The sequence below is a fragment of the Lagenorhynchus albirostris genome, chromosome 11, assembly GCF_949774975.1.
Source record: "Lagenorhynchus albirostris chromosome 11, mLagAlb1.1, whole genome shotgun sequence".
Taxonomy (NCBI): domain Eukaryota; kingdom Metazoa; phylum Chordata; class Mammalia; order Artiodactyla; family Delphinidae; genus Lagenorhynchus; species Lagenorhynchus albirostris.
In genome coordinates, this window is record NC_083105.1 from 38,072,639 (window position 1) to 38,100,428 (window position 27,790).

A 27,790-nucleotide genomic window follows, 5' to 3' on the forward strand; every position below is an offset into this window, starting at 1 on the left:
TGTAAATGAGAAATTTCATGACCCAGTGGGTTTCCAATAGTCACACAAAGTAGTTAATCCAAGGCAACAACCCTGGGCTCCTAACGTTGAATCCACAAGTCTTTTCAGGATAAATAATTCCAGGCAGATAGCAGTATTTAATGAAAAAAAAAATTCTGTAATGGAAGGGCCAAAAAGAGAAAATGTTAGCAAATGATCAAATTTACACTTTAAAATAAAGTACCATTTGGGGAAATTAATATGGAAGATTTTCAGAACATGCCATTCTAAACTGAGAACAAATTTTGGAAGGAAGTGATTTGAAGGGCTGAAGCAAACCTTACTACTTCAGTACAAGTACTCTGGGGAAAATTTCCTAGTGTCCTACTTGAAAAGTAAGAAATTGTTGCATGGACCTTTAAACGTCTGAAAAGACACATGAAAAGATGTCTTAATTATGCATGTTCGTTTTTATGCCCTATCTGCTTTTAGAAAGGATATATCATGATATCTGATAAAAAGTAAAATATGTTAATACGGATTTATTAACATGGCATGTTAGGTAATGAAGTGGGATAGAAGGGAAGAAAATCAAGAAATAGAAATAAAGAAAAGATACAGCAGTAGAGCAAGTACTTTTTTTTCTCTTAGCCTCTTAGAAATCAAAGCAGAAGGAAACTTATACCAGCTCAGCTAGCATTGGTAGGGATTTTTTTCTATCCCTGAGTTCCAGGAGAAATTTCCCATGGGATTTTTACAAATGAGATATTGAATCGCCTAATAAAATTTTATAGAATTTTACACAGAGGCTTTTTGCGCATGGCTACTTCTTAGGTCAATCCTCAGTAAAAACTTAGAGCTGAATGCTCAATTAAAATTTAACGGTAACAGGAGGTCACAGTGTTATAGTTAGAATTTATAGCTTTCTAATGATCTCCTTTTTGCCCTTTTATACCAAAGTGTTTCATCAGCAATTTTGAGAAGGACCTAAAGGGCTGTATATAAAGGTTACAGCCAACATGCAGCCAGCAGGGTCAGTAAATACATTTAGTGATTGAGTCTGGATACAAAAAATATCAATAGAATGGTACAACAGGCCTAATTTAATAAGAATCTACATGAAGTCCTGCTCATTTGCCCAGAAAACTAGCTACCTATGTGCAGAATCAGGAAGGAATGGCTAAATAACAAGGCAAATTTACACTTTAAAAAAAAAAAAAAAGCCCAGGGGATTTCAGTTGATTTCAAGAGAAAAATGAAGCAAGTTGAGGGGGGAAAAAAAAAAAAAAAGCCCAGGGGATTTCAATTGATTTCAAGAGAAAAATGAAGCAAGTTGAGGGGAAAAATGAAAAACACAAAAAGATGTTAATGTAATCATAGGGGCCATTAATACAAGTATCATGTACAGACAGAGGAGGAGACTGGTCCAGCTCTGAATATGCTGTTCAGCTCACGCCCCACTGTACTTTGATCGTGGTTGCATCCTTGGAGAGAACAAGAAGCTCATCCAGAGTCAAGCAGTCTTGTACGGAAAGAAGGACTTGCCTTGTTCAGGGTAGAGAAGAGACTCAGGGGAACGATGGCTGCCTTCACTTGTCCTCCATTGTGTGTGGCAGCAGATGGCAGAACCAAGACCAGTGGATAAAAGCCACAGGGAAGGCAGATTACAGCTTATTATAAGGAAGGACCTTTAAACACATAGGGAAAGACTGAATCATTAGTCAGTATGTGCCCATCATTTGAAGTTTTAATCAGAGATTAGAAGGCTAACCAGCAAGAGTATTTCAAAATATGTGTACAATGTAGAGGACTGGAACAGTTGGTCCCAAGGTCCCTTCTGTGTACTGTGTTTTCAGATGGGATTTTGCTGAGACTCCTAAATACCCCTACACACACACACACACACACACACACACACACACACACACACACACACACACACACACACACACACACACACACACACACACACACACACACACACACACACACACACACACACCCTCCTTATACAGGTAAGTAGGCTCTACCTACTCTCTGTGTACCCTACTAATGAGACATTTTTTTTTGAACAGAGCATTAGACATATACTACAATATAATGCTTTTTATTTATCTAGCATTTTACAGTTTATGAACAGTATTTACCTAAAATTCTCCCATTTGTTCCTCAAAAGTCTCATGAAAAGGGTAGGGTCAGAGTTTGTTCTCTCTCTCTCTCTCTCTCTCTCTCTCTCTCTCTCTCTCACACACACACACACACACACACACACACAAATGGATACACACGTGTGCACACACAGGCCCACACCAAATACACACACAAGAAGTGAATTTCAGCCTTCATTGTGATCAAAACCGATGCTTACCAAATGTAATAACTGGTTACTTAAAAAGTAAATCCCAATGAAATCTGAATAAGCTCCGTGGATTGAGCCTATGTCAATGCCCTGGTTTTAATATTATACAGTTGTTTTAAAAGATGTTAATATTTAGGGAAGCTGGGTAAAGGGTGCATAGGACCTCCCTGTACATTTCTTTTTAACTTCCTGTGACTCAATAATTATTTCCTAATAATTTTTTAAAAGGGAGAGAGTCCACAAGAATCAACCTGAAATATGATATCCTTCTGGTGCTGATGGGAGAGAGGACAGGTGGAGACAGGAAGGCACAGGGCAGAAAGATAAAATAAAAGCATAAGAACTTTAAAAATATGTCATAGTCAAAAGAGACCTTCATTAGCTCCTGAAATCCAGGCATTGTTTTAGAGCATCATTGGTAGGGAAATTGCAGTTAAATTTGCCCAGTAGTTAATCCTAAATAAAGCTGTTGATACAGTGTATGAACAGCGCTAATTGATTTTTAAGCATAACAGATGAATGAGTAAAACTTGAGGGATGGGACAGCATAAATTGTTTTCCTGGAATCTGGCTTTTCTCCCATTTTATAAATACCTATGCCAAGTTAAGTGTGAGTCCTCACAGCCCAAATTATTTATACAGAAAGGCTATCAGGTGTGGAATGAGGATGAAACACAAATTAGAACTGTCTAGATCTGAGCTCTGTGAACCTACAGCATCCCAGATGGGAAATCTGTATTAAATCTTACTTATCTATTATCTGAACAAAGAGAAAATATACATAAGAAGATATTTTTAATTACTATGAAATACACTATAAGATTTCTATGAAAATTTAAGCTCTACATTAAAAACACATGCCCCATTGACAGCAGTAATTTTTGTTCATTGCCTTCAGTCTTAGAACAGCACCTATCTAGTCAAAGCTCCATATATATTTGTTTAACTCCAGGCACCATTGTAAGCACTTTACATATTGAATTTATTATTTCCTCATAATGATCTTTTGTGGTAGGTGCTCTTATTGTCACTCTTATTTTACAAATGAGGAAACTGAGGAAGAGCGAGATCAAATGACTTGCCCAAGTTTGTACAGCTACTGAATGACAGAAGTGGAGAGTCTAACCTGGGCAGTCTGGCCTTATTCATCCTAATTTAAGGGTAAATAAATATCTTAGCCCTTAAAAGATGAGTATTTTCCTGTATGGTATAGAAATGATCAAGTGGTTTTTTAAATTTTTTTTAACTTTTATAGGTTTGCATAAGCATTTTTTGTTGGGAGAGGGTCTGTTGTTTTTCTGTTTCTCATAAAGGGCTTTGACCTTTAAAAAGTTAAGAACCATTCCTAAAAAACAGTAGCATTTTGGAAAAGGAGGCATTTACTTGAATTCAAACGTCTCAGAATCCTGAGGGGGTGCAGAGAGTTTGGTATGAATGTGTTCGATGGTTCCATCCCTGCCTAACCCATCACTCCACCTTGTGTCAGGCACAGAAAGCACAGGGCCAGAGTGTGGCCTGAACAGCCAGTGACAGCCCTGATCCACACTCACTCTTGGGGGTCCACGCGGCTGTTAGAGGGAAGCCATACAGGCATAAAGAGGGGGAAGGCAAAGCAGAGCCTCAGCCTTTGGGTCCCTGTAGAGGCCTGGCATGAGCATCCCTGAGTTCTAGGCTAGGAGGCCTCAAGTAAAGCTATTCTCAGATTCTCTTTGCCAAGGAATTGTTACCAGATTCTTTACCTTGCTGGGCAGCTGCGTGCGAGATTGTTTGGGTTATAATTAAATAGGAGTGCAAGCTGGAATTTCAGTTAAGTGCTGAAAATTTTTGTTCTCTGAATAATTTCATGTGACACTCCACTCACAATTGTGAAGGCTCCAAGACAAGTACGATTATGTTGCCTTAACCCAGTCACTTCAGGAATGGCACAAACAAGGCAACATAATCCGGTATATTTTGCAACATTGAACAGGTAGTGTTCTAGTCCCCTTCATTCTGAATTGGCTCATGATAGATCTTCTCACTTACAAAGCAGAATAGAAGAATATTGTGCTATCCCAACCGAGCAGCTAACCATAGCTCACAGGCCAGAACTGCTACATTCCCGCCCTGCGATTTCAGCCTACAGGAACGGGCACCAGGTACATTAGCTCTCAGACGTTAATAGACCAACTTGAGCTTTGAGCATACCCTGAGGTTGTGCTGATGAAACTGACCGAAAATGTATCAATGCCAGAATACACTCACATTTAGCAAGTATTAAAGTACAGGTCTCTATATGCCGGAAAGCATTCCCACCCATGGGGTCAGACTGGCCGAAATCTCTATTTAGATTGCTAGTAATGGGTATTTGACTATTCAGTTTTCTTCTGGTACAGTCTTTTTCGTAGTTATTTTTACCATTTGTTGTTTGTGTTTTTCTCATTTTGTGCTATTTTAGCAATACTTTTCATTCATTCAACAATTATTTGTAGGGGCTTCCCTGGTGGCGCAGTGGTAGAGAGTTCGCTTGCCAATGCAGGGGACATGGGTTCGTGCCCCGGTCCGGGAAGATCCCACATGCCGCGGAGCGGCTGGGCCCGTGAGCCATGGCCGCTGAGCCTGCGCGTCCGACAGGAGAAGCCACAACAGTGAGAGGCCCGCGTACCGCAAAAAAAAAAAAAAAACAAAAAAAAAAACAATTATTTGTAAAGCACTTATTATGTGACAGCTACTAAACAGAGACCTGGGTATAAATGTGAACAAAAGAGAAAGGGTTATAACCTTCGTGGAACTTTCTGTCCGGTGAAGAGTAGAAAAATAGTGATGATGATAATAACATACAGGCATACCTTGTTCATTGTGCTTTGCAGATAATTGAGTTTTTTACAAAGTGAAGGTTTGTGGCAACCTTGCATTGTAAGATGATGGTTAGCATTTTTTAGCAATATTTTAAAATTTAGGTATACATATTGTTTTTTTAGACATAATTCTATTGTACACTTCATAGATTACAGAGTAGTGTAAACATAATTTTATATACACTAAGAAACCAAAAAGTACGTGTGACTCACTTTATTGTGATATCTGCTTCATTGTGGTGGTCTGGAACCAAACCCTCAGTATCTCCAAGGTATGCCTGTATACATATCCATGTATATGTAACTGGTGGTATAGCCATCACTTATCCCAGCATAAAGGAAATTCCCCCAGAGATTCAGTTCAGTTCCACACTGGTCACAGTAATGAGATTTTTACTCCATGTGTGTATTAGTTTCTGTGGCTGCTGTAACAAATTACCGTGAACCTGACGCCTTAAACAATAGAAGTTTATCCTCCCACATTTCTGGAGGTCAGAACTCAGAAATCAGTTTGAATGACCCCAAACCAGGGTGTTAGCAGGGCTGGACTCCCTCCAGAGGCTCTAGGAGAGAATTTGCTTCTTGCTCCTTGCAGCTTCTGTGTTGAATCTCCCTCTACTTCTTTCTTACAAGGACACTTCTGATTGCATTTAGGGCATAAGTCAAGGTAATCTCATCTCAAAATTCTTAAGTTGATCGTATCAGCAAGGACCCTTTTTCCATACAAGGCAACATTTACAGGTTCCAGTGAATAAGACCTGATGTCTTTGAAAACCATTATTCTAAATTCAGAAGGCTTACAAGTTTCCAGGACTATGGAAAGGGATCACTTGTCCACAGACCATGAGCACACTGGTTTTCCACTCTCAGGACAGTATGTGCTGAGTATTTTCCACCTACTCCTGGTTCTGACAATGCAACTTTCTTTTTCCCCTCCCACTTTGAATACTTTTCTCCTTTTACTTCTGCCTGTATAATCAGTGAAGCTTTTCATCCTTCTCTTCCTCCTGCCCCCCGCCCCCCTGGCCCCAATCTCTATCTAGTCTTTGGATAACAGGGGGAAAAAAATGCATTTCTGCCTTACTGTCAAAGTCAAAGTCTTTCAGCTATTTCTGAGTTCTTTGTTTGCTCTGTAAAATGTAAGCTGAAGGAAGCAAAGGGGAAGGGGAAGTACAGAAAAAACACAAATTTATATCAATACTTCAGAATATAACACTGCCTCATAATGAAGTACTATAACAAGTGTTAAAGGGGGAAAAGGGGAAGAAAACAAGGTGCCATATAAAAGAATAAGAGGAGCTCCTTTTAATAGTGTTAGGGATAGCCTCTTTGAGGGGTGACATTTAAGCTGAGACTAAGGGCAAGGACGAGTCAGTCATCATCAGAAGAAAGCTTGTGTGAAGGTATCCAGGCAAGAAAGTCCATGACTTGCAGTGTAGGATTGTTACCTACCAGGGTTCTTGGCCTTCCTTAGTCAATAGAAATTGATAAGAAACCAGACAAGAAATTCAGGCAAGGCTTTACTGGGGCCCCTGCTACAGCACGGGGGAGCGAAAATAAGTAACAGGTTCCCTTGCTCGCTCCCCAAGGAGGGGCAAGCTCATTCCTATATGGGGTGAGGGTAGGGGTGTGTCCAGGGGTCTGGCCGGAGGGATGGCTTAGGTGCTTTGCCCACCCCTTTGGTGGTGTTGAGTGCAGGGGGCATGCGCAATACCCTGCTTTTGCTCCCAACATCTTGTTTTTGCTCCTGGCTCTTCAGAAGTAGCAATAGGATTTGGTCCGCTTGTTATCTTGTTGTCCGTAATTTGCCCCAACTGTGCATGCACGCAGTTATTTTTGGTCCCTTATAGTTTCTTTGTATTTTGTTGCTGGAGGAGACATTTGTCCAGGTGCAAGCCCTGCAGCAAAGGGTCCCAGTCTCAGGTCCCAGCCTGTCTCAGGATTGGCTGAAAAAAGAGCAGAGAGACTGGGTCATGGAGAGTCGGATAAGATGAGCTGAAGAGTGGTGGGAGCCAGATAGGGCAGATTCCTATAGGTGCTACCAAAAAGGTTATATTTTATTCTAAGTGCAATGGGAATCTCGATGTTGTCCGTCAATTCTGAAATCTGGTATTATGCTAAGAATTTCTGATACCTACTATGGCTAGTCACTAAAAACTGAAGTGTCTTATACTTTTTCTGTTTTAGTGTAGTATTATTATTTTTTCTATATTGAAATTTTCTTACTAAACCCTTAAACCACTTAAATAAGATCTGGCATCTGATAACTTTAAAAGTAGTTTTCTGTCTTTTTATCACTACTTTTAATGGAAATTAGAAACCTTTTACTTTTTGTCAGTTGATATTTTCAACATTTCAAATAAGTCATTACATTTCAAGTTCTTATAGTTTCTGAGGAGTTTAAGGATAGTCTAACCATAATATGACCATTTACAATTTGGGGACTCTATTTCATCATCTGTAAAACAGATAATACTATCTTTCTCACATGGCTGATCTGAAGATTAAAATAAGAGAAAGTGTGTGAAAGTATCTGCCCTTATGGCAGATATCTTTTAAAAACCCAATAGCTGGGACTTCCCGTGTGGTGCAGTAGTTAAGAATCCGCCTGCCAGTGCAGGGAACACGGGTTTGAGCCCTGCTCCGGGAAGATCCCACATGCCGCGAAGCAACTAAGCCCGTGTGCCACAACTATTGAGCCTGTGCTCTAGAGCCCACAGGCCACAACTACTGAGCCCATGTGCCACAACTACTGAAGCCCACGTGCCTAGAGCCCGTGCTCCGCGGCAAGAGAAGCCACTGCAATGAGAAGCCCGTGCACAGCAACAAGGAGTAGCCCCCACTCGCCACAATTAGAGAAAGCCCATGCACAGCAACGAAAACCCAAGACAGCCAAAAATTATAAATAAATAAAATAATTTTAAAAACCCCAATAGCTGCTAACTATTAATTATTATTAACTGTTAATATAAATTTCTTTAAGGCAGGTAATAGTCTCCTTCCTGTCCTACAATTTTCTTGCATGTAGATATAAACTTTCAGCTCGGACTAAGTCATTTCCTCTGCTCTGTTTATTTTCAAGGGACAATAAAATTCTCTCATTAAATATTCTAATTTCAAAGGCAGTTAGCTCCCACTCATGTGCTGTTGATTATTGGCAAGTCATTGGATTTTTGGGCGTCCTTACATCTGTAAAACTGATGTAATGACAGCATCCTATCTACCTTTCCTAATGAAGGTAAAAGAGAGAATTGATAAATATAGCACTGGCAAAAATATGACTTTATCTTTCCACAAAAATATAGCATTATTGCTGTATATTATTAGTAAACAGCCTTTTCACCAAACCCCCAGATGGATGTCTTCATAGTTCTTGTGGCAGCAAAGTCTTAATTTACAAAAGCAGAAAATGTAAACAGAGTAAGGATCCTTCTATTGGCTGAGAAATAAGCGGTTCACCTTGAAGGAATACAGTGCTTGCCTTCAAGTTCTGTGCTAGGTCACGTTCTGGCATCATTTATGCTTTATGAAACTCATCAAACCCAATTACCAGTTATTGTTTTAACCATTACTGGAGAAACCAATTTCTGTTACCTAAAAGCTATGCTTTATGATTCGATTTAAGCCCAACCTGCTTGAGAAGGACCATTCTTCTAACTTACTAAATGTTGGCCTGGAGACTACTGGTACCAGCCTAAAGCGAAGTCGGAATGTTGTTAATATAACCACAGCTCCATAGGTGTACCCAATGAAATGCAAACCGAGTTAAGCCTCAGAGTTTGTACAGTTTTATAGAATGGATTATCTTGTTCCTGATTATACACTCAAAGAAAGAAGACACTGATACAGGTGGGAATCAAATAACACTTCATGAGCTGCCTGTGATTACTGGGGGGTTCATGTAACATGCCCAAACTTTCACTCAAATGTTAGTTGCTGAGCCTCAGCTATGGGAAATTCAGTGAGAGAGTCTTAGATGTTGTGGTGCCAGAACCACAGTTTCTAAGTTCAGCCATGGGGTGTGGACAGTTTTAATGCAGTTGCAAAGTGTCTCATATTGAACCATAAGCCTTCCCTCCTTGGTTTGCTCTGTCTTCTCATAGATACAGAATCATTTGTTGGTAACTTTTTTACTGCTGACTTTACTCTGAAATGTAAATTACATTGTAGCCCTTCAGTGGCACCTAAACACTTCTCAGAAGTCATGTTTTTATTCATAGGTGTGCCTGTTATCACCAACAACTAAGCAAATATGGCGTAGCTTAAGACTTAGGAAGGTAGCTTTGAATATGAAGCAAGGCACTGAGACTTTACATCCTGGAGTTAAAGTCTGAATATGTTGCAGTTATGTTTTTGACTGAGCATGAATTTAAATCTCTGCAAGGCTGGTATGCACAAGATTTGATCTCCTAAAATCCGCCTGAGCCTAGCTTATCACCCAGCACCTGCATCTCAACTCAGCTTTTTCCTTCTGAACTCATCACCACATATGCAGTAGTCAGTACGTATTCAGAAATATAGTAAAATGTGACATTAGAAAACTTGAGGATTCTAGACAGTCACTGAGCTTCTACTTCTGAAAGCCAAGGGAGCATGATGCTGCAATAGATTTGGTTTTGTAAAAGTAGATTTGGCTCCCCTTAGAGTAGGAGAGATAAATTTGACTACAGTGGGGACCAAGAGGAGATTATATAAATGAATGGAGATGACCAAGTGGGAACTGTGGCAATCTAGAGAGGAAATGTCCCAACACAGTTCCAGCCAATTATTGCCATAGGATAATGTGGACAGTGTTGGCGGACAGTTCAGAATTTTTAAAAACGAAAAACACCTTCTGGCTTTGTAGAGGAGATGATATATAAGTCGAATTTTAAAAGGATAAATAGTAGTTATCTATAGAAATGTCGGTTGATGGAGGGTTACTCCAGGCAGAGGAGACAACATAATGCACAAACGTAAGAAACAGCATGATGTCTGTAGCGAAAGAATAAGGCAAAGTGTGGTGGGATTGGGTTTGGAGGGGTGGGCAGGGGCCATGTCGTAGTGTGCCCCATAAACCATGATAAGTAGTCTGGACTTACCATTTGAAGGTGGTAGGAAATGGCCAACATAACATGTTTTTTTTTTTGCATTTAGATAAGTTGGTCTGGCAACTGCCAGCATGTGGGAGTGGGAGTATGTGAAGGAGTGGAGAGAAAACTGGACGTGGGGAGATCAACTAGGAAACTCCTAGGAGTTTTGGAGAGACATGATGAACGTCTTGCAAGAAAAGAATTAGGATGGAGAGAAAGGAAGAGATTTCAAAACTATTTTGGAGGTAATGGTACTATAAGCAAGACCTGGCGGTTGACTAGATGTGAGAGGTAAAGGAGAGGGAATTACCAAGGAAGTCCTAAGTTTCTGGCATGGTTCCTGCCTCTTGTGGATACAGGAGAAAAGATGTTTCAGGCTGAGCTCTCAGGAGGACTCGGTGATGTCAGGTCAGAGGCGGGAGCCCACAGGCATCATGGACAAATGTAGAGAAAACTGCATTTCGGGGCCTAAGAGTACAGTTCCACTTGGTGATGGTCCAAAACGTGTTCCAGTGACTTGGCAATTAAAAAAAAAAAAAGGTGTTTCAGGCAAGAAAGTGAGGTGCCCATTACTTAGCAAATTGTGGTGTCTGCAGGTCATCCATGTGAAAGTATACAAAATAGAACGATTTCATCTGGTTTTGGAGAGGGCATAGGTTTTAGGCCGCGGGTAATTTTAAATGAATTGAGTTCTAGCAAACTGGCAGCATTTTAAAGTAGGAAACTTTATTTTTTTAAAAAAATTCTGCTTCGTAAACTTTTCACTAAATTAATTTGTCTTAATCAGAGTTTTTCAACCTTAGAACAGTTGATATTTTAAACTGGATAAGTCTTTGTTGGAGAGGCTGTTCTGTCTATTGTAGGATGTTTGGCCGGCATTCCTGGCCAGTCACACTCCCCGCCTCCAGTGGTGACCAACGAAAGTGTCTCCAGACATTGCCAGCTCTCCCCTGAGGGGTGAAATCATGCCTGGTTGAGAACCATTTTCTTAAACTAAACGGGTCCAATTTCAAGGAGACTGATACAAACCAAATATTAGGTGCACCATTAAAATCTAAATTGCGTACATTATACACTGTATGGTGTATGTGAATAGAATGGACTTCTACCAAATCATAGCATGCGCGGAATTTCACAAATGAGGCCAATTCTTGAAAAGAGACTTTATCTAAGGCTTGTCTCTGAATTGAGGATCTGTGAGGAGGAGCCCTGCAGTTGACCCTAATTACCTTCCATAACAAAGGCAAGGAGATTGACCGCTCACCATTATTGAACCTGTCTCTACAGGCAAACAGTATTTTAAGAATACCACTTTAAAGGCTTCAATCAGACTGCCAAAAAAGAATTATTAACCACGTGCCATGTGCTTGGCACTGGGAAAGGGAAAGTTTAAACAAATCATAGCTCATACCCTAAAGGAGCTCACTTCTACCTAATTCTCCTAGAAACATCAAGTTAAGTTTTTCATAAATAGACAGGACCACATTACTTATAATTGGCCTGAGCTGTAGGTTTGGGTGATTTGGAGAAATTGTGTGTCAATATGTCATAAACAGAAATATGCTAAGGCCTTGCCACTTTTCTCTTCTGCCTAAGTCTAGAAGACACAGTATCTATTTGACTACTCAATAAAGTCTAAAAGTGAAGTCTTCAGGGTACCAGAGCCCTCTGAGTTTTACAACAGATCTGAAAGGCTGGCCACAAGCCTAGGAGTGGGACAGCTGCTAATCCTGAAATTCTCTTTATTTTTGTGCCCATGATCTGTTTAAATTTTTTTTAAAGTTTATATTAAATGATCATTATTATGTTGCTCTTCACTCTTATACAATGTTAGAAGCAATTTTAAATATTACTGACCAGGATGTAGTAATTTCTAGCTAATTACCACAGGGACCCATTGCATACATCATTTCACATGGGTCCTGTTTTGTTGGATGCAGTTGGCAGGAGGGATAATGCAAAGCTGTCTGATGCTAGTTATCAGATCACACATCATTTTATGGTGTCAACATCTGTAGGTATTAAGATATGTTTTCCTTCAGTTGTATTGAATATAATTTTGCACATATTTTGAGTGTTCCACAAAGTACCCCAATCACTTAAACCTGCTGCCTCTAATAAATTTATTTAATTTTTAAGGAAATCGTCGAGAGTTTAATTATGTGGAATTTTTTAGTAAGCATGTTTGATTATTCTGTGAAGAAAACAAGTCAAATATAGTCATTAAAATTCCCTCTGACGCACTTTCAATTATTTATAGGAACGTGGGTAACCTAAGCTGAACTTTTAGCTTTACCTCTCTTCGTTGTGTTACTATTCCTAGATCAAACCATGATCACCTGCTCAGCTACTCCACCAAACCCTAAGTTTGAGAGCTACTAAATAGGGCAGTATATTGACAAAATATACGTAAATGCCCTGTATCTGGAGCACATATGTGGCCAAACGAGGTTGTACAGCATTGCCTGGACATAGTCTTAACATGCATTCATTCATTCAAAAAGTATTTATTATCAACCATAATAAAGATTAAGGAGGATACGGGATGTCAGGGTAGAGAGAGGAGGGTGTGCTGCTGGGCAGAGTAGCCTCAGTGAGGAGGTGGTATTTGAGAAGAGGAATCAAGGAGATGAGGCGGGGGGAGCCGCATGAGTATCTAGGGAGGAACATTCCAGACAGAGGAAAGAATCAATGCAAAGTCCCTAAGATGGAAGAGTACTGGCATGTTGGAGAAGAAACAAAGAAGGTAGAGGTGAATTTGGCAGTAGTAGCTCACAGTTTTAATTTTTAAAGTTTTTGCTAATTAAAGATATGCAACTTTTCAAAAATGTATCTTCTACTCAATGTATATGCCACTATATTAACGGTAGTTTGAAAATCCCCAAACACTAGGTGTAGAAATAAAGCAGGCAGCCCTTTAAGTGTAGTAACAGAATTGACTTTTCTGTAGTAATAGAAAAGCCTTCCTTTGAGAGCTTACAGGCCAGGCATTTCCTATGCACTCTAAATGCACTGGGCAAATTAACTCTCACAGACTAATTCAGTGTAATTTATGGAGTTTACGAAGCAATCTGGTAACTTCTCTGAACCTTAGTTTCCTCACTGCTAAGAGATGGTAATAATAGTGGCTATCTTGTTTTTATGTTTTGGTGTTCAAGTGGCATAACATAGTTCCTGACACGTAGTAGGTACTATATAAATTATTTAAATTAATTAATTAAATAATTATAAATTATTTATTTACTATATAAATTAATTGTGTTGATTGTTACTAGTTCATAATTAAGGGGGCAGCCATTGGTTTAAATAAGAAATCATTATGTTTTCTCTGAGAAGTGACAGCATAGTTAAGTTACAAGTTTGTTTTCTTTGTTTGTTTTTTTTTTGCTGTACGCGGGCCTCTCACTGTTGTGGCCTCTCCCGTTGCAGAGCACAGGCTCCGGACACGCAGCCTCAGCGGCCATGGCTCATGGGCCCAGCCGCTCTGCGGCATGTGGGATCTTCCCGGACCGGGACACGAACCCGTGTCCTCTGCATCCGCTGGCGGACTCTCAACCACTGCGCCACCAGGGAAGCCCAAGTTACAAGTTTGTAGATGAACATTAATCAGTCATAAAACTTAGATATTTATTCATTCATTTGGCAAAATATTATTGGTCCTGGTATTGTCCTAGTCACCAGTGAAATAAAAAATAAAAACCCCTGGGCTTCCCTGGTGGCGCAGTGGTTGAGAGTCCGCCTGCCGATGCAGGAGACACGGGTTCGTGCCCCGGTCCGGGAAGATCCCACATGCTGCGGAGAGGCTGGGCCCATGAGCCATGGTCACTGAGCCTGCGCATCTGGAGCCTGTGCTCCGCAACGAGAGAGGCCACAACAGTGAGAGGCCCGCGTAATGCAAAAAAATAAAAAAATTAAAAAAACCCTGATTTCACGCTTACAGGTATGGGGAGGAAATAGGCAGGGAAGAAGACTATCTTTGCAACATAGGCTATTTTGTAAATAAGGATAAGTATGGGGTTCCATGGGAGATCATAACCGGGGCATCTAACCCAGGCATGGGAGGGCCAGAGGTGGTTCCTTCCTTTTCTGTGAAGAAAACTCATAGGCAAGTAGGTGCTGGGTAGGTGGATGGAGGCAGCAAGGAGCATGAAAGGGCCACCTCAGAGTAAACCATGCTAGAGTCCAGACACGAGAGAACATGGCCAGGCCAGTTCTTCCATTTGGACCCTTAAGAGTTGGCAAATGAGGCTAAAAATGTAAGCAGGGCCTAGATTGTAATGAGGCACACTGGACTGCAAAGCTAGGGCCGTATCTGAGCAATATGGGGATTTAGACAGATTTTAAGCAAGAGAGTGATACGATCAAATATGCATTTTAGAAAGACTGCCGTGATTGCAATGTGAAGAGTGGTCTAGAAGGGGCCGGAATTTGAGGCAGGGTAACCAGGGGTAGATATAACTTAATGTTTTAATGAGAGAAGAAACAGATCTCATGATGAACCTGTTATGTAGGGAAGAGCTGTGTTTCTTTGTTACAATACATTGTTATTTGGGGAAATGGGAGGAGAGGATCAATAATAATCGTACTAAAGGAGAAATATAAAACCAACTCATTTCATTTTCAAAAGAATTTCTAGGTCGACTGATTCGTAACTCTCTCTGGGATCTCACATCTGTCAGCCTCGAAATCACTGCAGTTTTTCATCTTAGGAGCCATTAGTGAAAAACAAAAATTCGAACATGCGGTGTTTCATAATTCTTCTTCACCAGGTCTTAGTCAAACATCATCCTCAATTTATATCATTCACACTTAAACGAATGATCTAGCAGGTCATGTAACTGAAGCTAGCATGGACAAATAAACAACCAAGAGTTAACGGAGGAAAGGAAAACTCAGGTTTCAGCAAATTAACGACGCCAGGAGAAAAAGCGTTCGGTCGTGATTGAATGGAATTTTGGTGGCCTTCCCTTATAATTGGGGTTTTGAAGCTCCCACAAACCACACTTCTACGTCCATAATTTCTGAGGTAATGTAGCTAAAACCCCTTCATTTCACCTAAGTGGCCCAGGCAATTGCAGGTATAATTTATTTTTTGCTCAAATTACCTCAAAGCTGTGCCTCAAAGCACTTTGAAAACAAAATTATCCTTTGTCCCACCTTCTTCAGTTTATTCTAGAATGACTCACTTTCCTCATGTTGATTCTGGGCTACAGTAGTTATACAAGAAATATGTGAATGCATCCTTATAAAATTTCCAAAGAATTCAATGTTAAAAAACTGGTCAGATTTTTTTTAAAAGCCTCTTTAATCATTTTCCTCACCATCACTCCATTCCAGTTCCTTCCTCTCCCCGCCTGAGGAAACACTATGATGGTGGGTATTTACCCAAGTGTTTTCCTTTGCATGCAAGTACACACACACACACATGTATTCAGCTATTTGTTTATTTATTTTTAGATATAAAGTGTATGAGACAATATAGAGCCGTGATTAAGAGGCCAGGCTTGGAGACAGATTTGTTACCCGTTAATGGTGCGCCCATGGAAACTTACTGTTCTTCAGTTTCCTCATATATAAAATTGGGATGATAACGTTACATACCTCACCAGGTATGTAGGAAGAGTCACTATTTTGATAAATTTAAAGCACTTAGAACAGTACCTGATAGTAAACACTCAATGAATGTTAGTCATTATTTTAAGTTTTTAAAATACACTAATATTTTCATATATACTTATTTTTCTATGACTTGCTTTCTCAGAACTATGTCTTGGATATCTTGTCTTCTCAGTACATACTTATGTTTTTTAATCTGCTGTATAGTATTCCATGGTATGTGGGTACCAGAGTTCATTCAACCATTCCCCTGTTGATGGACATTTAGCATGTTACCCAATTGTTTTTTTGTTTTGTTTTGTTTCATTTTGTTATTGTGAACACTGCTTCAACGAAAATCTTTATGTATATGAATGACTATTTTTCTAGGGTGAATACTGATAGGTGGCAAACCAGGTTAGGAGCACATGGGCACACTTTATTTTAATAGATGCTGCCAAATTGACCTCCAGCTTCTATTGCCAATTGTATGAGAATAAAAATTTCCACCAAATCCTCAGCAATAGTTACCAATTTTTAAAAATAAGTGAACAATGTTTATTCCATTCTGGATTGAATCTGCATCTCTCTAACTAATATTAAAGTTGAACATCGTTTACCTGAGAACTTTATGAGAGGGAACTAGTCATACAAAATCCTGGCAGGAATGAACCAGGCATGTATAATACAAAAAAGAACTCCAGTGTAATTTGGGGCTTGAATGAGAGTGAGAGTCTTAGAAGGTGGAGTTGGAGAGGCCAGCTGGGAGCGGAGAGTAAAGGTCCTTACAGGCCATTGTAAGGTGTTTACACTTAATTTTGAGCAAGAAAATAACATATTAGAGAATAAGTGCTATTTGGAATGGACTCTGAATGATGAGTGGAGCTTTCCTAAGACAGGAGAAGGAGGAAGAACCATCTAGTCTGAGGGAATAAAACTGAGAGATTACGGAAACACGAAAATATGTGGTAAAATCAAAAGCATGGTGCTCATATGTTGAAGCTGAATATAAGGAAATAGAGTTGGACCTGCCTGTGTGATGGAAGTGCTTTGCATGCCACAGGATACTTTTATTTTCATTTCTAGAAAATGGGGAAATATTCATGGGGTAAGGGGACCCTCATTTATTGGGTGCATTCTGTGGGCCAGGTGTAGCACTTGGCACTTTACATGGGTAGTTCATTAAATTTTAAATGACATCTTTAAAGGAAATGTTATTCACATTGTTTTGCATGTTGGGAACTGGGCCTCAGGAAATGAAATAACTTTCCCTACAGTATACAGCTGGCAATCTTTGGGCCTATCCTTCAAAGCCAGCACTCACCAGATTGGGTGGGTACTATGCACTGGGCTGGGTCCTGCCTGGGAAGAAACAATCAGTGTAGCTCAGTAGCCCCTGCCTTCAAGGACAGGGTCTACCAGAACTGTGTTCTTTCTGCCCTTCAGTAGATTGTCAGCAAGGACACAGGAAGACCAAGTGACTCAGGCTAGAATCTGGAGAAGAATTTAGACAAGAGAGAAACTAGAGGATATTTTATAATGGTAAGAAATAAGAGGGAGGAGAGGATGAGATGAGTTGGTAAATGGGGAATAAATATCAACCAGTATCCGTGGTTAATTGGATGTGGGTTGAGGGGAGAGTTAACCACATCCCCTGGATGCCTAGTTTGGGTGGCTGCATGGCTAGTGATAGCAGGAGCCAGAGGGGAGGGGTGAAAAGAATCTTTGGGGATTAGAGCCAGTTAGAACATTTAAAATAAATACAGTTTTATTTTGTTGAATTACCTGAAAAATCTTAGTATAAGTCACTGGTGACAAATCCACAGAATATTCTGTGGTGTGCTTTTTTTTTTTTTTTTTTTGCGTTCTGCGGGCCTCTCACTGTTGTGGCCTCTCCCATTGTGGAGCACAGGCTCCGGACGCGCAGGCTCAGCAGCCATGGCTCACGGGCCCAGCCGCTCCGCGGCATGTGGGATCCTCCCGGACCGGGGCACGAACCCACATCCCCTGCATCAGCAGGCGGACTCTCAACTGCTGCGCCACCAGGGAAGCCCCTGTGATGTGCTTTTAATTGGAAAAGACATTTATATGTAGAGCCAGTGAGATATTTGACAGTAAAACCTGAAATATCCCTTAAATTTTCACTCCTTCTCCTACAAGAAGGCATCTGTAATTTTGAGTCTCTGTAATTAAATTAAGCATTATAGCTATTATTACTGTATATTATTCATGGTACAAAGCAACATAAAAGTCCCTGCTGCTTTACACTGTACAGGAAACACATTTGACAGCTCTGGACTCAGACAACTTGTGCCTAGATTTGTTGTGTTTCTCCTTTATGCTTTATATAATTGGCAGGGCTTCTAGGATTCTAAGACAGGTTAAATAATAAAGGGTACCCTTTGAAGAGTTTGGGTGAATAATTTCAGAGACCTGTTATTGTCTCCATTGATACCCCTTAGAAAACAACGGTCTCTCTGAGATCACTAGAGTAAGATACTGAAGGAAAAAAGAAAACTATTCTGGTTGACAGAATCCTGATGCCATTGCAGCATAATACAAGCTGACATCTAGGGAGAGAAGATGGGATGATGTATGCCACGCTTAGTGAAAGGGAGACTTCCCATAAACTCCCTATAGGCTAAGCCTTTTTCTAGGTTGCAAAGTCTTTCAAAGAACCTTCCAGTGTTCATCCTGTCTGCATCACATCATAACCCGCCTGCCATAAAAATCAGTGGAGACTATCTGAAGGATGGGCTTTGGTATTTGTCCTCGGGGATCCAACCAGTGTCCAGGTATGCAGGCCTGGTTCATCAGTTTAAAAGCCTCACCTGAATCTGGATACTCCTCCTAAACTAGCTTTGCCATTTAAGCCAGGCTCCATCATCCTTGGGATTCTACAGTACCAGAAGGAGATAATGCTCCGTGGTACTAGACCTGTCTTTAGGGTGTTGGCAGGGTTTCAGAGTGAGCAAAAATGACTCCCCCGCCCTCGAACCTATTCTTCCAAACCTTTCTCTTAACTCAGATCCCTCCTTCCCTTCCCTTTCCTCTCCTCATGCTGCCCTTTGGTGTTCAACAGACCCATCCTTCTTTGATAAAATTGCTCCCCCCTATGTCCACTGAAAATTCAAATTCCACAAGGGCTACTGCAGAAACAAACATTTACTGAAGATATGTCATGTACCAAGCACTACTATGCATTCTTCAATCTTTACATTTTCCTGCGTCTTAGTCAGTGACCAACTGTCTAGGTTTGCCCAGGACTGAGGTATTTTCTGGGACTTTCAGTCCTAAAACCAGGACAGTGTCCATCGGAGACCTGAGACACAAAGAGGTGAGGTCATTCTCTAAAGGTCACACTCTTCGACAGTGATTTGTTATGACTCAAACCGGGATCCTCCTAATCCGAATCCCTGGCCTTTCTGCCCCGTCACACTGGCTGTACTCAGGGTTGGTCTGACGATTTGATTAGGAACCACACTAGATTTTAGTGACTGAGATGTATTTGCATGTTTAAGTGGAGCTGTAATGGTAGCACGTATGGGTATGAGGGAGGGGATTCTTGGTGGGTATGTTATCATCACCTCCACAACCCCCCTTTCAGGTCAAACCAGACCTGGAAGCAAATATCAAGAGTCGGCAATTTTGATATTCCTGCTTCTGGACGTTTGCGAGAGGCTCTGCTCCTGGGGGGGGTTAGTGTCACAGAGTGTCACGGCTTGGGAGAGTGTGGGTGGGCAGAGCACGTATTTTGGAAGCACAGATCAGCGTGAATCCTGATTGGAAGTGTACCCTGGAACTCGGCTTCCCGGGTGAAACCTACCCCTCAAAAATTAACAGACCGATTTCAAGATCTCATTTTCTAGGAATATTTTTCCACACAGCTTTGTTCTGGTTCCAGATGTCTAGTGTTCACATTTGTACTCTTGAAGATGGCTGTATGTGTGTGTATGCGTATACGTGTGTGCATGTGTGTGCATGTGTATATATGTTTATTGAGTGTATAGGTATACATGTATGTGTGTGCATGTGTGTGTTGCATTTATCCCAGCAACCATCAGGACTTTCTTTTCCTCCTGTCGGCGCCAGAACATTGAGGGTTAAGCAGAGTTACTATAAAGCCTTACAACTGACATGCAGTAGCTGTATTTGTTTCCAGTTTTAGGCTCCGGATCTGGGCTCAGATCAACCACCTGTTAGATCTGTGATTTCTGGTGCTGATTTTTTTCTTAAAACTTTTGCTTGCTTTAAATTTTCTGCCCCTGGGCCGACTGCTAGTGCTCTGCATTCTCTACTTCCATGGTTCAAAAAATTTTATATGTATAACTACTCTCACAGGATAAACATGTGTGTAATTACATACACTTTTTCCCCCCATTAACCTCTTTGCTCTCTTGTCGTGTTTGGCTATTTGATGGTTTTCCCCTCTCAAGTTTGCTCACATTATGCATGCTCCTATCAAGAGAATTTCCTGCACGCTCTTCCTTTCCCTAACAAAGTCTGGCACCGTGGAGGGACTGAGAGAGCAGTTTTTCATGAATAAATGATGATCATTTGTAATTAGCATATCAACTGTATGTATGGAAATGATGCTTCTAAATTACTTGACTGTGATTAGAAGCAGTTGATTTACCTAAGTAGTTTCAAACCTTCCAACAAACTCCATACATAATTAATTTAGTAAATACATTTTCTTTGGCTTCCTAGATAATATAAAAGAAACTTCTACCTATTCCAAAGGCAAATTATATTTTGTTGTTGCTGTTATTGTCCTTAAGCACCTGAAGCCCTACAGTGACATGATCACCCAGGAAACAGTTCAACAAACAGCTCACATTTTTTGGACCCTTTTAAAGTGTCAGGTGCTCTTCCAAGTGCCTTGTGTATATTATCAATAAATGTAATGCCCATAATGATTCTATAAAGTAAACACTCTATGATACCCTTTTTACAGATGAGAAAATTGAGGCGTGGGGATGCTAAGCAGCTTGTCTGAGCTCACAAAGCTGCTAAGTTAAGAAGCTCAAATTCAAACTTGGGCAGTACTGGCTCCTTAGCAGCCGCATAGCACAGGGAGATCAGCTCGGTGCTTTGTGACCACCTAGAGGGGTGGGATAGGGAAGGTGGGAGGGAGACGCAAGAGGGAGGAGATATGGGGATATATGTATATGTACAGCTGATTCACTCTGTTATAAAGCAGAAACTAACACACCACTGTAAAGCAATTATACTCCAATAAAGATGTTAAAAATATATATATATAAATGTGTGTGTGTGTGTGTGTGTATGGCTTATTCATTGACTAAGTATTTATTGAGCACACAATAGATGCTGGGCACAGAGATAAATAAGACTCATCTTGCCCTCGGACAGTCTAGTGACAGCAGAATGGTTGAAAACTAATAAATTACAGTGCACTGAAATAGATATTAGCATTTAGGCAGGAACAAAGTACTATGGGAGAGAATTAGCATATTTTTTCCAGAGGATAAATGTACTACTTTTTATACTTGCCACTTTTCTTCAGGAAAAGAGAATACATTTAGAACAGGATATTAACATATTTGAGAAAAGGAAAGGATCAAAGAGTCATAAAGGTTTTTTTCTGAATATATCCTATAACTTGTGTGGAGATAGTTCATTTTTTTTTTAAACATCTTTATTGGAGTATAATTGCTTTACAACGGTGTGTTAGTTTCTGCTTTATAACAAAGTGAATCAGCTATACATATACATATATCCCCATATCTCTTCCCTCTTGCGTCTCCCTCCCACCCTCCCTATCCCACCCCTCTAGGGGGTCACAAACCACTGAGCAGATCTCCCTGTGCTATGCAGCTGCTTCCCACTAGCTATCTATTTTACATTTGGTAGTGTATATATGTCCATGCCACACTGTCACTTTGTCCCAGCTTACCCTTCCCCCCTCCCCACGTCCTCAAGTCCATTCTCTACGTCTTCATTCCTTCCTGTCCTGCCCCTAGGTTCTTCATAACCTTTTTTTTTTTTTTTAGATTCCATATATATGTGTTAGCATACGGTATTTGTTTTTCTCTTTCTGACTTACTTCACTCTGTATGACAGACTCTAGGTCCATCCACCTCATTGCAAATAACTCAATTTTGTTTGATAGTCCATTCTGAATTAAACATCCAGTCCATATGTTTTTTTTTTAATGACCAAAAATGCTGACTACAGAGCTACACCAAGGCAAAATTGTAAGATTTCCCTCACCTATCCAGCCCTCTTTCCTGGAGTAACATAGTAAAGACACTCCTAAGATGGCATTTACTATTTGAGGTGGTTATAGTCTAGGGCACTATGTCTAAACACTAATCTGCACATCAGTGGCTGGCTGGCTGTATCAGAGTTTTATAATGTCACATGTTCCTAGCTCGTATTGCTGTGGACCTTGATACGGCAAGTCTGGGATACAGCCTAGGTCTCTATATTTTAAAAGTGTTTAAGTTGATTTCTGTGTACATCCAGGTTCAAAAACAACTGGTCTGAAAATACCCATGAATAGGAGAACTGCTGATATGCTATTTACTTTCTCTTTATTATCTTATTTAAGGCTATGGATTAGTAGGTAAGAGCCTAGTCTCTGGAAACAGATCTCAGTTAAGTTCCATCTGACTAGCTGGGGACTTGGGACAAATTTCTTAAGCTCTCCATTACCTCTCCATTACAAAGCAGCTAACACCGCCTTGCACTCAGTAAGTGCTCAGTGAATGTTAGAGTATACACACACACCCCCCCCACACACACACATTTATTATGTATAGACACACACACTCTTAAAATAATATCAAAACACCTTCATGGACTAAAAGCAGAACTATCATAAGAACAAAATGAACAGTCACAATTACCTTTGCGGGAAAGGAGTAGGTCTGTCTTTGGCTATATTGGGCCTTTTCAAAGTTGAGAATAATAACCCACTAATAGTGAGCATATAGTCTTATTCTGCTTCTTCACTGGCCAACTCATGCACTTTAGAGCTAGGAGTTGACACATCCTTGTCATTAGTTTCTATCCTTTCACATCATGTAAAAACCGACCCACCATTATCTGAATTAGTTAATCTAAAAAAGCAGAATGAGGCTGTTGGCTGCAACTAACATATTGATAAAATGGACCAAGTCACAGCCACTCTTGGTCTTTACTTCCTTATGTATTAAGGTACAAGGAGATAAACGAGGTTGCTTCTAAGGGCCTTTGCAGGTATGATATTCTCAGTTTGTGAGCTACTTAATTGTACTAACATATCATAACTCAATATCCTTGATATCATTTTATTTCCTGATAACATTATTTGGTCCTTAATCCAAAAGAATGACTGACGCATTTAGGAGCCTATGCATAAACCTGGCTCTAGATACTCCTACAGTAACTGAGAGGTATAGCCAACTCTCCGTTATCCAACAAAGTGTTTAAGCAGCTTATCAGCAAGCTGGGTCAGGATTATGTCCATGTAATCCTCACAGAGAAAGAACCACATGCACATGAAGACCTGGGCATGGGCCATTGGGCAACTGATTGTGCACAGATATTGAGATCCCTTTCCAGGGCAGGCATCTCTTCCATCTGAGGTCTATACAAGGTCAAAATTTAACAACTGGTTTTTCTATAACGGGGGAGAGCACATATTGTGAGCAAATTCATGTATGCAGTGTAATCCAAAGTTCTCTCTTATTAGAGGGGATTCTTAATCAACCAAGATATTGAGTGTACCAAGAAATAGCAGCCATTTTGATAACTCATATTGTGTGGGGGGAAAAAATACTACTGAAAAATCAGAATGCAACAATGTTTAAAAGTTGGTTCATTTATCAGCCACTGACTTGCCAAATTTGCATCAAAGTAACTAACTTTAAAATTTCCCGCAGCTTACTACTACTACATGAGATTACTAATGAAACAAGTATGCGTCTGGTTATTTACTGAGATCATTTTTCCCAGCTTCCTGAATGAAAATATATTCCTTTATATATTAACATTTTAGAAGATCCAGTTCTTACAGTTTTTCTTCAGTTTAGTATTTTATTAGTTTGTATTTATGCATTTGGAAATGGTAATATTAATAAAACCACTTGAACTCTGCTTTTCATTTGGATTTCTATCTGTGTTTTTTTAAAAATTTAGCAGGGGAAACAAATATTTTCAGGATGGGAATGTCCATTCTTCCTGTGCATTTTAATTTACTTTGGTAAAGGCTCGTGGCCAGACTAGGCACTACTGTGGAGTAGGTAATATTTCTCTTTAGGGGCTTTTCTTTTTTCAGACCACTTCTCTTTGGTCTAAGTTTCCTGGATACCTAGTATACCCCCATGCCTTCCCCACCACCCCTCACCTCCTTAATGACATCCAACTTTTACCAGATGTCTGTTGGAAAGCCTTGTTAAATTAACCCATGCTAATGACTTCCTCAAATTGCAATAGGTACAATAAACTCTTAAAGCAAGAGGATGAAATCTAAAACTACAGAATTTCTTTTAGAAAGTATAGAAAGCTCTTATGGAAAGTATAAAGTTCAGGGTTTTTTAACAGAGGAGGGAATTTCACTTTGAAATTGGAAGTTTTCCTTGGTCTCCTCAAATCACATAAAGGCCACGTTTTCATCCTATGTGAAAAGCTGCTGTTACAGGTTTTCAGTGACTGCTCAAACTGAGCTAATTGTTATAAAGGACAATTCCTGAATCAGGAGGGTGTGTGTGTGTGTGTGTGTGTGTGTGTGTGTGTGTGTGTGTGTGTGTGTGTGTGTGTGTGTGTGTGTGTGTGTGTGTGTGTGTGTGTGTGTGTGTGTGTGTGTGTGTATACACATATCTATATCTGTAATAGAAATCTTAACTGTTTACAAATAAACTATTGTATTTCAAAACATGTTTTAAATATTTTAGCTTGAAATGAGGCATAGTTTCATTAAGAGTGAGAGAGACTAAGTCAAAAGTAGGAATAAATGATAAACTTTCAGGGCTAAGGGAGTACCTGCTGACAGGTGTTTGTTCCTCAGCGTGTATACCCTAACTGATCAGATAGCTTTTTCTATGCATGGAACAGGAAAGGTTGTCTGCTTTTTTGTTCTTACTTTAAAAGGGAGAGAAAGGAGAGAAAACTGCCTTATTCTTATTAAAAAGTTATACTGAAGGACTAAAAGCACTCCAGAGATAAATCATAGCTTAAGACAAACATATGCCCCCCAAAGTATTTATAAAGTAGGCAAAGCCAGTGGAAAAAGAGAGCCACCCAGAATAATCCTCAAGATTTTTCTGAAAACAATTTTAAAAACAAAGTTATTGAGTGTTTGAAATGATAGTCTTATAAACATGCTTATATTTCTTCAAATCTCTGAGTTACCTCTTAGTTTCTGTTATACTGCTTAATCATGTGATTTGTATTATTTTTAACACAGCATTTTTAGTAGTAGAAATGAAGAAGTGTGACACTGCCCAGATCCCATGTGGGTTCTGTGCCCTGGTGGGAAAGACAGAGTGAAAAGGTAGAGTCAGACTAGGAGACCCGTTAACTCTGCCACGCCCGAAAGAATCTGAGTCACCGTCTAAACCAAAGATAGAGCACTGAGGCAAAAATCTGGATTCAAAGACCGTGGAGTCTGCTTTTTTTTTTTTTTTTTTTTTTTGCGGTACGTGGGCCTCTCACTGTTGTGGCCTCTTCCGTTGCGGAGCACAGGCTCCGGACGCGCAGGCTCAGCAGCCATGGCTCACGGGCCCAGCCGCTCCGCGGCAGGTGGGATCTTCCCAGACCGGGGCACGAACCCGCGTCCCCTGCATCGGCAGGCGAACTCTCAACCACTGCATCACCAAGGAAGCCCCTGTGAGATCTGCCTTTTATCAGTTGCTAACCGTATTGGGGAGAGCAGCGCTGGGGTTGAGAGAGGTAATCCTGCCAGTTCTGCAGGGCTGAGTATGGCACACCAGCCGTGTTTCTCAGCCATTCTCTATGGTGAGAGCCTGATGGTCCCACGTATTAGTCCCACAGCCCTCGTGGGGCAACTCTAAATAGTAGGCAGAGTGCCTAAACTGGGATAATGGGCCTCCAAAGGTCCGGCCTAGAATTTCCAACCCTATTAAATGAAAGCAAATAGAACAAAAGCCAAAAAGAAGTCTGGAGACTAATCATGTGGCCTAGAAAATGGGTGAACCATTGTTATTAAAACATATAAACATGTAAGTTTTAATATTAGAAAAGAAACTAGAGAAGGGTATGAACAAGCAAATCAGCCAGTTTTCCTTTTAAAGGAGAATTCCATACATTAATTGTTAATACATTAACAATTCACCTTGGGGCAAATTACAAAGAAATTACAAGCACACTGAAAACAGAGTTTGTGTTATACAAAGTTGTCAAAGTTTTCCCCTGTCCATATTCTTCCAGAGAACTTAGTAGAACATGACTGGTAAAATAAATGCTTAATAAACATCTGTTGAGTGTCCAAGTCAATGACTGAGTGAATAATTAAAGGAATAAATTAATCAGTGAATAAGCCTATTTTCCTAGGCTTCCGCCACAGATAAAAATTCACTCGACTCAACAGCTATTTATAACCCCTTGCTCTCTATTTAACCCAGACTCCGCAAAGGAGTGGTTATACAAGTTGCCTCCAGGGCTCTCCACAGTCATTTCTTAAACCCTTAGTATCTGCCTGGTTTTCAGACAAATGACTGAAGGCCACCAATGGCTATCTCATTGCTAAGTTCAAAGCGTTTTTTTTCTGCAGTCCACATCCACCTCGCTGAAGCAAATGACAGAATGGAACACAATTCTTAAGTCTCCAAATCTGTACAATAGTCGTAATTAGGAATCTCAAGATATAATTTGTGTGCTTGAAATGCAAATTGTTTTTTGTAACTCAAGATAATATTCATTTTAGCCCCCCTTCTCCTTGGCTTGTGAAAATGTAATCTCAACCAATTTTGGGTGGCCTTCTCTGCCACTTCAGTGCCACTCTTCGGTGTTCTGGCAGTGTTTAAGCCTATCTTGCTCTCTATCTGTCACATCACACACGTTTCTCCCCCGAGCTTTACCCAGGAAGCAAGTCAAGAAGGCCTTTGCACTTGGATCCTATAAAATCGGAGTTATGTCATCTACCCTGGGGGTCAGCTGAAAGGGAAGGACTGCCTCCTTTCTCAGGGTTCTATTATGTCTGATTACAACTTTTCTTCTCTTTTACTACTCCCTAATCCCAACCTGGAGAAACATTAAAAGGGTTGGGAAGTGTATAATGTCCATGCCACTCTCTCACTTTGTCACAGTTTACCCTTCCCCCTCCCCATATCCTCAAGTCCATTCTCTAGTAGGTCTGTGTCTTTATTCCTGTCTTACCCCTAGGTTCTTCATAACATTTTTTTCCCTTAAATTCCATATATATGTGTTAGCATACAGTATTTGTCTTTCTCTTTCTGACTTACTTCACTCTGTATGACAGACTCTAGGTCCATCCAGCTCATTACAAATAGCTCAATTTCGTTTCTTTTTATGGCTGAGTAATATTCCATTGTATATATGTGCCACATCTTCTTTATCCATTCATCCAATGATGGACACTTAGGTTGTTGCTTTGTGACCACCTAGAGGGGTGGGATAGGGAGGGTGGGAGGGAGGGAGATGCAAGAGGGAAGAGATATGGGAACATATGTATATGTATAACTGATTCACTTTGTTATAAAGCAGAAACTAACACACCATTGTAAAGCAATTATACTCCAATAAAGATGTTAAATAAATAAATAAATCACATACACACACACACACACACACACACACACACACACACACACACACACACACACACACAAAGGGAGCCGTTTTGAGTTTACTTATAGTAAACATAGTTTCCCCAACTATTGTCTGTGCCATGACGTTCAAAGAGTATTTCTGAAACTCAAAAGCCAAGAATTGATTTATTTTTTGTTCTCTGTCACATC

General features: G+C 40.2%; 1 protein-coding gene across 4 annotated transcripts in view; it reads left to right on the forward strand.

Annotated features, from left to right (window-relative positions):
* Nucleotides 1-27,790, forward strand: part of LIN7A (lin-7 homolog A, crumbs cell polarity complex component) — a 134,534-nt gene that overhangs the window by 96,092 nt on the left and 10,652 nt on the right. Inside the window, exon 5 of one of the 4 annotated variants that reach the window (XM_060165118.1) lies at nt 10,312-10,492. The exons of the other annotated variants lie outside the window; for them this stretch is intronic. Coding sequence (XP_060021101.1) covers nt 10,312-10,492 — 181 coding nt within the window. The remainder of the gene's footprint in view (nt 1-10,311; nt 10,493-27,790) is intronic. 4 annotated transcript variants of the gene reach the window in all.